This window comes from Thermobia domestica, chromosome 16, assembly GCF_964235325.1.
Source record: "Thermobia domestica chromosome 16, izTheDome1.hap1.1, whole genome shotgun sequence".
Lineage (NCBI taxonomy): Eukaryota > Metazoa > Arthropoda > Insecta > Zygentoma > Lepismatidae > Thermobia > Thermobia domestica.
In genome coordinates, this window is record NC_137469.1 from 84,068,887 (window position 1) to 84,081,363 (window position 12,477).

General features: G+C 36.1%; 1 protein-coding gene across 2 annotated transcripts in view; it reads right to left on the reverse strand.

Annotated features, from left to right (window-relative positions):
* Positions 1–1,805: 1,805 nt before the first annotated feature.
* The window catches only part of LOC145673209 (uncharacterized), a 176,030-nt gene continuing 165,358 nt past the window's right edge, over positions 1,806–12,477 (reverse strand). For both annotated transcript variants that reach the window (XM_081742693.1, XM_081742692.1), the window contains exons 11-12: positions 5,277–5,413; positions 1,806–2,110 (exon numbers count right to left, since the gene is read on the reverse strand). In XM_081742693.1, coding sequence (XP_081598819.1) covers positions 1,943–2,110; positions 5,277–5,413 — 305 coding nt within the window. In that variant the 3' untranslated portion in view covers positions 1,806–1,942. The remainder of the gene's footprint in view (positions 2,111–5,276; positions 5,414–12,477) is intronic.

Here is a 12,477-nt window from a genome sequence, read left to right on the forward strand (position 1 = left end):
ACTAGTAGATCTTTAAGAGTACGATTACCATTTGTTATACCTAAATCTAAAACAACCTCCCATAAAAATTCACCACTTGTGAGACTTTGTAAGAAACATAATGATATTATAAAATCTGGAATAATCGTGGATTTTACGATGTCTTTGGAAAAGTATATAAAATTGATTCAATTGTTTTTGAACCCTGCTTATGTAATGCAATGATTATGTTATTGCATTCAAAAAAGAAAAAAGTAGCCTGCACGAATGTTGCTATTTTAGACTTTTTTCTTTTTTTCCTGTTCTTTTTCTAATATTTATTTTAATCTAATAGATTATTTAGCAATTTCACAATTGTATATTTGAATTTGTATTCACCTGTTGTAATTGGAGCAATTGGCTCTGTAATAGGTGTGTGTTAAATAAATAAATAAATAAATAAATAAATAAATAAATAAATAAATGGAAAACTACCATTTTAGTGATGATCGTTCAGAAATTAGTTTGTAAAATTTCTGCTTTGGAGATGAAATGTTCTATTTTCTCCTTATTAGGTACATACAGTAGAGCGTCGATTATCCGAACGTCGGTCAACCGAACGACCGCTTAACCGAACCGTGTACTCGCTCGCACCTGTTACTCTCCCACCCTACCGTCCATCATCCCCCTCACTCCCAAACCAAGTTTCCCACAGTAGTCGCCGCACTGAGCCGGCGGAACATTGCTTCTAATGGGGCCTTCATAAGGCACTGCTGACCGGCCAAGCCGCCAGTCGCTGTGTTTCAACAATCAGCACACTTCTGTCGGTTTGACACTGGCTGTAGAAGTAGCGGCAGTATCAAAGCTGTTCACAGCAACAGCTGCGCCAGCTTAGAGTTGAGGCGTGCCGCTCCGCGCATGGCAAATAAACATGTACAGTTCGATTATCCGAACAAACCAACTTTCCGAACACCCATGTCCCCCAATTACTTCGGATAACCGACGCTCTACTGTATATCGATCCTTTGGATGTGTGTGTGTGTTCGTGTATGTGAGAGAGGGCGGATTCTTGTGAAAGTAATGCTCACTCTCGAGTAACTTTTATTTTTTTTTTCAAATCTTCAATCGTTTTCGAATTATAAACATAAGTGTAATGGTAGCCATCACTTTTACTGCCATAGATATCAACTTCTAGGCACTCTTATCGTGTATATATATATATATATATATATATATATATATATATATATATATATATATATATATATATATATATATATATGTGTGTGTGTGTGTGTGTGTGTGTGTGTGTGTGTGTTGGGCTGTTTCCATACCGTTGAGTCGTTTGAAATGATTAAAATAAAGTAGCTAGCACTTGAATAAACCCGGGTTTTTAACATGTCACCTAAATTAAAATCCCTATTTTAAGTTGGAAAGAGGATTCGAAAATAGTGTGTTTCAAAAGTCCCTCAAGTAGTAAAGATAAAGCTCGTTAATGAACTCCTAATTGAAAATAATTGTTCATGTGCCACAGTGTTTTCAAAATGTCCAATCCAAAGCGAGAAGGAGAGAATTTCAATTATATATTACTTCTCCACATTCAAATCGATCTGTTTGTTATTATCACGAGAAAACTGGTGAACAAGTTAAAATGAATTTTAGAATATAACTATCACTTCAGTTGGTTTGGGCTTTAACATAACACTTTGAACGCAATGCGATTCCTAAGATAGGAAAGGGGGGTTATCTTTCAAATATTTTCCACAAACTTGTCGCTTCCATGAAAAGAACGGATATTTCAGTTTTATAGCATAAATATGAACTATATGTAAAAGAGAATAATATAATTTTATATTTTTGTATTTTGTTTATTCTATAAATAACTTATTTTACTCCGTCAACTTACAGTAAAACAATAACAAGTTGGTTTCTTTATTTTACATGCATTGTAGACACACGCATTTACATTTTGCACGCTTCTATTCTAAGGAATTTCAATTCCTGATGTTTCGGAGATCCAGTCCAAATATGAAGTCACTCGTGTAAATCCATTTGGAGCTATATCTGGGCAATATCCAGCACCATACGAATCAATTCCTATTTGTATGCTTGAATCCCCATCTTGTACAAACAATGGACTCCCACTGTCACCCTAGAAAATAAAATACATTTAGTCTGTCTTTCACAACTTTTCTTTATCATTATTTTCAAAATCAGTGTAAGATAAAACCCAATTTTAAAGATGTCAAATACTATCGGTAAAGTATGCAATAATATCTTCGTGAAGAAAGCAAAGGTGGATTTTTCACATTGATACACATAAATGTAAGTGTGAAGAGTCAAACATGATGTTTTTGGTTTAAAAAGCTAATATGATTCCTCAGTAATGAAAACTACTACTTAACACTATGAAATGTTTTCGATGTTTTAAACATAACTATTATCAATAGTGCAAATAAAATGAATACAGTAAACCCACTATCACACTTATCAGAAGATAATTCGTACATTTTTCTTGAATTACTAAGTGTAAGGCACGAAGTTTGATATGTAAGTCTAAAATGTGCTTAGCCTTTTGCGCACGAGATGGCGTTAGCATTCCCAATCCAAGGTCATATGAGTCGCAGTGGGTCACGCCCAACGTCATTTGACAGCTGACAGTTGAAGCAAGTGGACGTGCAAAACGTGTTGGAATTCTTAGAATCAGACAGAAAGTATTTCGCCGTGTAGATGAGTGAGCCTTTCGCAAAACTGCACTACATTTTACAACTTTATTTCAATAAAGGCGCAAATGCTACGCAGGCCTGTGAAGAAATTTCTGGTATTTATGGGCAAGATGCGTTATCAAAAGTAACAGCCAAACGATTGTTTAGTCGCTTTCGTTCTGGAAACTTCGATGTCCAAGATGGAATTTGCAGCGGTTCTCCAACCACTGGAAGAGTAGATGATACTCTGGACAAAGTCGAGTAAAATTGCCATGTAAGCAGCTATGAGCTAAACATCCATCACCAAACAGTGTTAAGCTATTTGGAGCAAGAAGCTGGCCATAGAAAGAAGTTCGATGTTGGCGTACCATATGATCTGACTCGACCATATCTGCTCGCTCGAATTTCTATTCACGAATCTCTACTGAAACGTAACTGACTCGAGCAATTTCTGAAGTGGTTGACCACAAGTGATAAAGAGAAGATACATTACGATAATAATGTGTGAGGAAGATCGTGGTCGAAGCGAGGAGAAGCTCCACAGTCTATGGCAAAGCCCAGACTGACACCTGTGCGTTTGGAGTGATTGAAAGGGCATCATGCATCATGAGCTGCTGACACCGGACCTGACACCGTGCTGTGTGTGTATCTAACAATTCAAAAGAGACGGTCAGAACTGGCCAACAGAAAGAGAACTTCTAGACCACACTGACGATGCCAGACCATATGCATCTTTAACGACCAGTAAGGAAGTGCGAGAACTTGCATCGGATGTTTTAATGCATCCAATGTGTAACAGGATACGGCGCATTCCGATTATCATTTGTATCGGTTTCTACAGTACTCTCTGAATGGTGTTAAGTCAGTTTCAAAAGAGGCTTGTGAAAGCCACGTTTTACAATTGTGTGACCAGAAACCGCAGAAGTTCTATAGTGACAGGATTATTGTGCTGCCGGAAGAATGACGGCTCATCGAACAAAATACTGCACATACATTTCATAATGTTATTTTCAAATCAGAATAATTGTATTCTCAATTTTAATCTCCAAAGACTTAATAATTTTAGATAACATGATATATATCATATGTAGTATATATTAGGTACATTTTTAAATAGCCAAATGTAAATCCGTTTCTATTTGGAGATATAACGTATTTGTAGATGATTAGGACTTCTTTATTCATCCAGAGAAACCAGCTGGGCAAACTTCGTATTTTCGGATCGGCAACTTTGTAAATGTTGCAAATTTGACAAACTTCGTGTTCTTCGAAACACTAATCCCAAGGTTTTCTTTCACAAAATTATTTAACTTTTGCTTCCACTGTTCTTTTCTTAAGTGTTGTTGTTCCAAAGTTTTAATGGCAACAGCCTGTCACATACTAGTAACCATAGAGAAAATAGTTTTGTCTGCGAATCATGAACTTTAACCGAAGAGTTGGTGCGCACTGGATTTTCCACTTGGATCGTTTAGATCGAAAGAAACCACAAACTGTTTGATCTCTTCAAAATTCTCGCACAAGAAATATCACACTCAATCCACGATTAGTATGAAATTTGGAATATAATTTTAGAAGTGGAAATAAGAGAAAGAGAGAAAAGGAAATTGGGAGCTTATTAAGGGAATAAAAAGGCCCGAAAAGGAGGGAAAAGTACTAGACAATTATCTCTGTTTCCAAATATAAGGAACTTTTGACACATTGAGCACTTTCAGATAACTCGTTTTTGTTCTAAAAGAAAAAAATGTGCTCCTAAAGGTCATAAACATAAATATTACGTTCATATGCACAAGTTTTGCAAATTCCACACTGAAGAGACAGGGAGAATTTCATACCTAATGCATTGCAAATCAAATCTCTCTCATAGTTATTTCCTTAAATATATTGCCATATAATTTTTATAGACAATTCAATTATTCTGATATTTCCCTACTATAGCACCCATTTTAGTATCGATAACAACAATGATAAAACAGACTAACGTATTATCGATATTATGTGCAAGTCGATATTTTGCAACTTTGTTTATGAAATTTACATTTTTTTCGACGACCCGCTCGGGAGAGTAATACTCCCAGACGTAACGTTTTCCGCGCACTACCCTAGCCAGCTGTTCTAAGTTGGTCACAAAATTTATATCATAGGGCTCAAGGTGGAACGAAACGAGCCCTGCGGGGCTTCTAACCCGTTACTACTACTATTACTACTACTTCTTCTTTTTATCTACACAAAAGTAAGTAAATCACTTTTTTGATCACTATTTTCATCTCATTTTAATGGAAAAAGTGTTATGAAATTTTAAAAAAGAAATTTTCCTTGGGCAGGGTTTGAACCCACTCCAAAAGAGATTTCCATTACTAGCTGGTTGCGTGAGCGCCCTCGGCCACGAGGGCCGACAGCAATAAACGTGTGATTTCTGCTATATGTATGCTACGTGCCAAGAAACGGATAACGCCAACCAATCAGAACCGTGTATTTAGTTCTTACTTCCGAGAGCATTACTTCCCTGAGTGAGTCTTCTTTTTCTTGCAACATAATTATACTATTTATAAAAATAAATTCTAGGAGTAATGTATAAGAGACCATAGGATACATAACATAACGTGAATTACTTACACTGCAGATACTGGTATCTCCATTGCCAAAAGCACACACTTGTGTATCTGGAACATCGCCCCAACTCTCCGCGCATTCTTGGTTGGTCAGTATTGTTGTTTGAACCCACTTTAGTAGATCATCATTTGAAGAGTCATCTGCTCAAAAGAAATGCTAAGCTTTAGTAACTACTGTATTACCCCATTCCATCCTTTTCTTTTGTTTTTCCTTTCTTGTACCTAACGGAGCTATTGTATACATGCATTTATTATTTGCAAAGGTGCTATAATGGAATAAATGTGTTAGGTTATGTCAATTAGTTGGGGCAAGATATCTGCTATTGAATAATCGGACAAGGTGTTAGGAAATAGTAAGAACAAGTGAAGGGCGTAACTGGTGTAACTGTTTAATATAAATAATGTGTAATTGTGTTTAGGTTGGAATGGAGCCGTAAGTGGAGTCATAATGGAGGTTATTTGTACTACCATGAGCAAAATAAATGACGCGTCTCTTTATTTTGAAGTTTTTTGAAAATATCTCCGTTTTCTTTATATGTTCGAAATTTCGGAAGGTTTCCCCAGCAGGACAGCTTAATAACAAACCCGTTTTTAATATTTGTGTTAGATATTAGCTTAAAATAAAGAAATTAGAAGCAAAAAACATTAAATCGACAGAAATCTCGAGAATTACCAACTCTGCTAAAGTGGGAAATTTTCAAGAACGCGAGGGAATTCTGCAGTTCAACACGAAGCAGCGACATCTATGTCATTGAGAGAAGCGTGGATTAGATCTACAAACGAAAATTTTAACGAAATATTTCTAGTATGTCTTATTATATGCATTATCAGCGAACTCCAAATATATGAATCTATGCTAAGTATTAACGTATAGATAGTGCAAATAGTGGAAATTACCTATGGAAAAAGACGAATTGTTAGCCCAATCGTAATGAAAAATCGTCTTTACTGTAGAACAGGTTCAGCTTACGTAAGAGAGCAAATAGCTCAGTTAGGTAAAGCAACGAGTTTGTATACCGAAGGTTGACGGTTCGAATCCCGTGGAAGTACTGTTGTCATTTTTATCACTAAGGTTATTTTATTTCTTTTTTATTTGGGAAGGAATCAAATTGTAACATATGTGTAAAACTCATGACGATACCAAAAAAAAAAAAAAAAGAGAGAAAATATCGTCGCATTTGCATTACTGTCTCTAATTTTTGTTTGCAAACAGATTCGTAATTATTTCCCCTGTGCTCACTGATGCATAACGAATGTTTTCCAGTAAATGTTAATTCTAATTTGGAGAATTTTATAGTTTCACAATGTTTCTCACTACATAGTCTTCTATCTACGTGTTTGGATATTTTGATAACAGATTTCCCTATTAAATGTTTAATTTTCTCTATAAATATTTGTCTTAAATTGAAATTGTTTTGAATTTACTACATAAGCAAAGTTGCCCGAAGGAGGGGAGCTCAAGTAATAGATATTCTACGTAAAAGCAACCTATTGTAGAATGATGATGCTTCTTACCTTCAGCACATAATCTTAACGTTAGAGAGTCAGAGAGAGAAAAATCCTGGTTTTTCCTCCTCTATGACCACCCATCTTAAACCTCTACATATCATTGTTCGTCTCACATAATTTCGGCTCTCCAAAGACATTCATATTTATTATTATTATTATTATTATTATTATTATTATTATTATTATTATTATTATTATTATTATTATTAATGAATATGCCACCCTTACATAATGATGTAACTTTACACATCTTAGTTTATAGTGCTTTCTTTAGTAATAATTTGAGCAACCACGTCACAAAATTTAAAATGTATGAGGGGGCACGACGTTTTATTTCCCCTCCTCTCTTTTCAGCACCCTCCAACAGAAAGTATATAATTTCTGAGAAGCAGGGCAGACAAAATGAATAAGAAATATATTTAGAGCATCCTTTCCTCCTTCGTGAATGTAATATCACGTAGCATTTTTTATTCTACTGAAGACGACCCTAGGCCGTTATGGTTAGGTAACAAAAGAAATATCTAATATATTTATAGCGCCCCTTATCTGTAATATTACCTCTTCTTTATTTGTTCGAGGCTTCCTTACACAACCAAGGGTGACAAAAAGAATAGGAAAAGTGTCTAAAGATTACAAAAGACTTTATATTTTGTCAGAAACAAGGCAGTATATACATAACATTGCTTTCGTTAACAAGTGTTTCACCCTTGAGTCGCTTATAAAATTATGCAAAATAACTTTTGCCGATCATTGTTCTAGAGGGATTTGTCCAGGATGGTTTGGTGTCGAGCTAATAACGATAAGTATATTTATTTACATCACTGTTAAAGAAATAGCAAACTTTCTGAAAGGAACTTACTTAGGAAACAGATCTTCCTTCTACTTAGCCAGAGCCCACTCTGAAAAATTGCATCTGGCATTCTGAGTGAAAGTTCTATGGGACTATTAGAAAAATATATTCCCGTTTTCACGCTGATGGTAGAATTTCTTAAACAGTATTGAATTACGTTCGAAGGGTAGGCGTAAATAGCGCCCCCGCAACAATGTGGCGTGGGGACCGCACAAGCTGCAAGGCCAAAAAATATAGAGAAAGTACGCAGGGGCGGAGCAGGCCAAATTTTCACACGGGCAAAGTGACTTTTTGGCGCCCTTCCCCTAGTAGTAGCCTATATTTTACATTTTATCATAGTTTTTTTAATAGTTTAAACCAGGAGCGTCATTTCAGATTTTGCTTTGGGGGGGGGGCAAGACCTCTTGATATAAGTAAAATTTTGCGTTTTTCACTGATTTACTACTATTCTAATGATAAAATCTATATACATCTCAAACTCACGGGGGGCAAATGCCCCTCCCTGCCCTCCCTAAATGACGCCCCTGTTTTAAACCCATTTTCAAAAAGAAATCCATTACCTAGGAAAAGTTCACAAAGAATATGGCCCGCTATAAAGAATACCAACTCCACCCCCCTGGTCTAGTGGCTAGCACGCCTGCCTTCTGTGGTACCGGGTCCAATTCCCGGTGGATTACTGTTGAACGATAAAAGTGGTTCGGATTCCACTATAATTAGTATCCACATCTCCCTTGCCCATTAAGGCATAACCGTGGAACGCAAACTATACTCAAGCAAACAAACAAACAATACTTAATTCCCGGCACTCTTTATTCTACATGCCATCTCTCAATTTTTCGATACAGCCCCCTTAGTACTATGAAACTCTCTTCTTCCATAGTGAAATGGAAAAAGATCATATAATTGCCACTACTTTACAAGAATATAAACCAAAAACGTCAGTAGAAAGCACATTATAAAATTTACTTTTTGAGGCTCGTTTTGGCGCTCCTCTTTCTCTGGCGCCCCGGGCGGTCGCTCGGCCCTTAGTCCGCCCTTGAAAGTACGGACGCATAACTAAGGACTGCGGAGGAGAGGTTAACCTTCATGTTATGCCACTGGTTTGACGTGTTTGAAATGTTCAGTAAGTGATCAGTTGGTGAAATAATTTCGACGGTTACTGATGTTTAAAGTTTAGCTAAGACAAAGCTACCTAATCAAATACATTTGATATCGCGATGTCACAATTTGATTTTTCCTCACATAAAAAAGATAAAAACAATAGTAATAAAAACCCTTACTCGTACTGGGCTCCTAACTAACTAACAACCTAATTCTTACAGACTAGTTGCTCTGACCAACTGAGTTTCGATTTCTTACGCGAAAGAAGTCTGTTATATTAAGAGGCATGCTTTTCATTATCAAAACTGTTCGAAGTAATACGAATGGCTTAAGAACAGGGACGGAACTGAATTACCACTCGATTGACCTTGAGGGCAAATCACCAAAGCGTAACTATAAACGTAAGTTCAGCATGCATTTCTCTGGAGTTGTGTTCAGTATTCCTATCTGCCAGTCATGCTTGTTCGTAGGAGTAATATGTTACAAACCTAACCTTTCGATAGAGCACAATGACAGAGAATCAAAATTAATGAATTTTTACCCTTGTGAACTTGGGATACCACCATGTGCAATAAAACTGTCGCGTCTTCTGAAGTGATATTTTATCGAAAATAACTCGTTTTCCTTTATATATCCGAAGGTTTTGAGGGTTTCAAAATGAGGAAACGTTACTGACAAACAAGGACGCATTTAGGGGTGGGTCCAGGTGGTCCGGACTCCCCTCTGAAATCCCACCTTCTCTGTAAATTTAGCCTAAATTTAAGGATTATCTTTTAAATTTTATTATAATTTATCCTAATATTGAAGTCGGACTTCTCCCGAAATAAATTACTGCATACGTGCCTGCTGACAATTTTCAATATACAGTATAACCTCGTTAACACGAACTCGCTTAAGGCGAACACTCGGTTAGGACGAACAAAATTTCGGTCCCGGCATCGCTGTACGTTATCTTATAGGAAGTTTTATCGGTTAACACGAATTTCGGTTAGCACGAATTACGAACTAATTTTTAGTCCCTTGAGTCAGTAAAGGTTTTCATTTAACACGAACTTTCAATCCTTTGTGTTTTTGTTCTTTTTTTTCAGATCATTTTTCTTATTTCAGATTTCACTCCAGATCAGTTTTTGTCATACAGTATTTATACAGACGAAAATTGCCTTGTAAATAAGAGAAAAACCAGAAATAGGTATCTTTCCTCTCTTATGAGGTGTTGATTCTGTCCTCCGTCAAGCGCTGAACATGCAGGAGCTTGCCAGACGAGCTGCTGGCGACAGCTCGAGACAAAACAAACCCCCTGTATCTCCAAACCAGTGACACCAGTCATAAATACCTTTCCGTTACTAGCGGTACCCAACCTGCTAGCGGAGTTATCAATTTTATAACTTGACCTGGATTTTCTGCGTGGAAGCTTTTTTTTTTTAAATCTTCGAAGATAGGATAATAAGCTTATTGTATTGTTTTCACTTTTCAGAGGACGGTACCGAGACCGAAGCTAGTCTCGATATCGATCTTAAGTCGAATTTGAGACCGAGGCGTGGTTTTCGAAATCGAGACGAGACCGAAACTCTCAACCTCGTCTCGATACAATTCTGTGGATGGTATCAAAACGGAGAAGAGTCTTGGTCTCGTCTCGAATTTGGAACCGAAACGAGACCAAGACTACTCAGTCTCGTCTCGATACCATCTCTAGTGTTTTCTATGACATACATAATATACTATAGTGGTATGTATAGTCTGTATACTGTAGTGCATATGTATGGAGAAAATGTATTCGAATAATAATATTTGGGTCCCTGGTTAACACGAATTTTTTTAACACGAACTCCTGATTTTTCAGTCCCTTGGAATTCGTGTTAACGAGGGTTTACTGTATTCCTTAAATAAGTAAAATAACTAAATTAGGAGCAAAAAGCTTCAACACGGGCTAACTTTTGTCCACTGCCAATATTGTTAGAAGGGATATTAATAGCAAAAACTGCTAGGCAATGCTGAACCTTGGAACTTCACTCCGAACAGCAAGCTTATTATTGAGAACTACATATGAAACATTTTATCAAAACTTATCTAGCTTTTACCTGGCATGAAATTATTATATACACCAAAATTCACTCTCCTAAAATGTGTATCTAAACATTGCTCTACGTATCTTCGAAGCAATGAAAATTATTTATCGAAATATGCGAGCAGGGAATTCTAACAGCCAGCCATTTTATTTAAATCGTAGTAAACCCTGTAACCGTGCGTTAACGTGAAGACAAAGCTTGGTCCATTGGTAAAGTGTTAGAAGAATATAAACTCAATGTTCGTAGGTTCGAATCTATCCACTCACCATAACATTTTGTTCTTATGTGTAACGATGAAATAAGAAAGAAAAAATGTATAACCGTTAAGACAAAACTTCAACCAAGTCTGAAGAGAACAATACTAAAATAGTAATACAATGACGTCAACCAAAAATTATTTCATGTAGCGTTTGGACAAAATTACAGCTGTTAACAATTGCAGAAATAAAAACAGGCTGTAATGCAGTCTAGACTTCTGAATGCATTTACTTCCTGAAAACTTCCGTCTCGTCATTGGTATGCTGTTAATCATTGTAAAACCTTTCAATTGGAAGTGAAATGACACAAACTAAAACAGTTTTAAATCAATAAATATCTATGTGTAAAAGTAGGTGTCTTTTATCTGTAAATCTGAGTTCCTTTTACTTTGAAGTGACAAATGAGAGAAGAAAGTATGGTGTTCGAAAAAAAAAATCAAATTTGAGATTTCAACGAATTTACACGTATTATAGCCCCTAACACCGAAAAAGTTATTTTTCGATACATGTCCATCAGTTCGTCCGTCCGTTCGCTACACTTTTCTGTGCACTCGCCTAGAAGCCATACCTGAAGCCATATCTCGCCTAGAAGCCATACCTGAAGCCATATCTCGCCTAGAAGCCATACTTGAACATACCGTAAATTAGTTGAAAAATTTACGGTATGTTCAACTTATCTGCACCAAATTTTAGTTTAAGATTTTCATAGTATTTCCTATAGTTTTTTTTTATTTCCCTCCTACTCCCAAAACAAGGGTAGTTTCCTGTACGATGAAAATAAAAAAAAGATATTTTCTCATAACTGGCTCTAACGATCTTGTTTTCTTTCTTTTTTTATAAATCAATATTTAATTAGCAACCCTATTTTGTGGTATAAGGCATTTATCTGAGAAAAATCTACAAGGGGTAGTTTATACTAAGGGGGTGAGTTTTTTCTCAGTGATTTTCTCAAAATGGACTCAAATGTTTTCGTTCATATTTCATAAATAAAGATTTCATTAATAACCTATCAATATGGCATAACTCGTTTGTCCTAAAAAAAATGCGAGGGGTAGTTTATTCTTGGTGGAGTGTTGTCTGGGCGATTTTCTCAAAAACGACTCAAAAGAGTTTATTCATATTTCAAAAATAAATATTTCGTTAATAACCGAACAATATGGCAAAACTCGTTTGTCCTGAAAAAATATGCGAGGGGTAGTTTACTCTTGGGGGTGTTTTTCCTCCACGGTTTTCTCAAAAATGAGTCAAGCAATTTTGTTCGTACTCAGAAATAAATATTTCATTAAAAAACCTAGTAATATGGAATAACTCGCTTACCCTGAAAGAATCCTCAAGAGATAGTTTATTCGGGGAGTTATTTTTCCCTCACGATTTTCTCAAAAATTACTCGGACAATTTTATTGATAATTCATAAATAAGTAT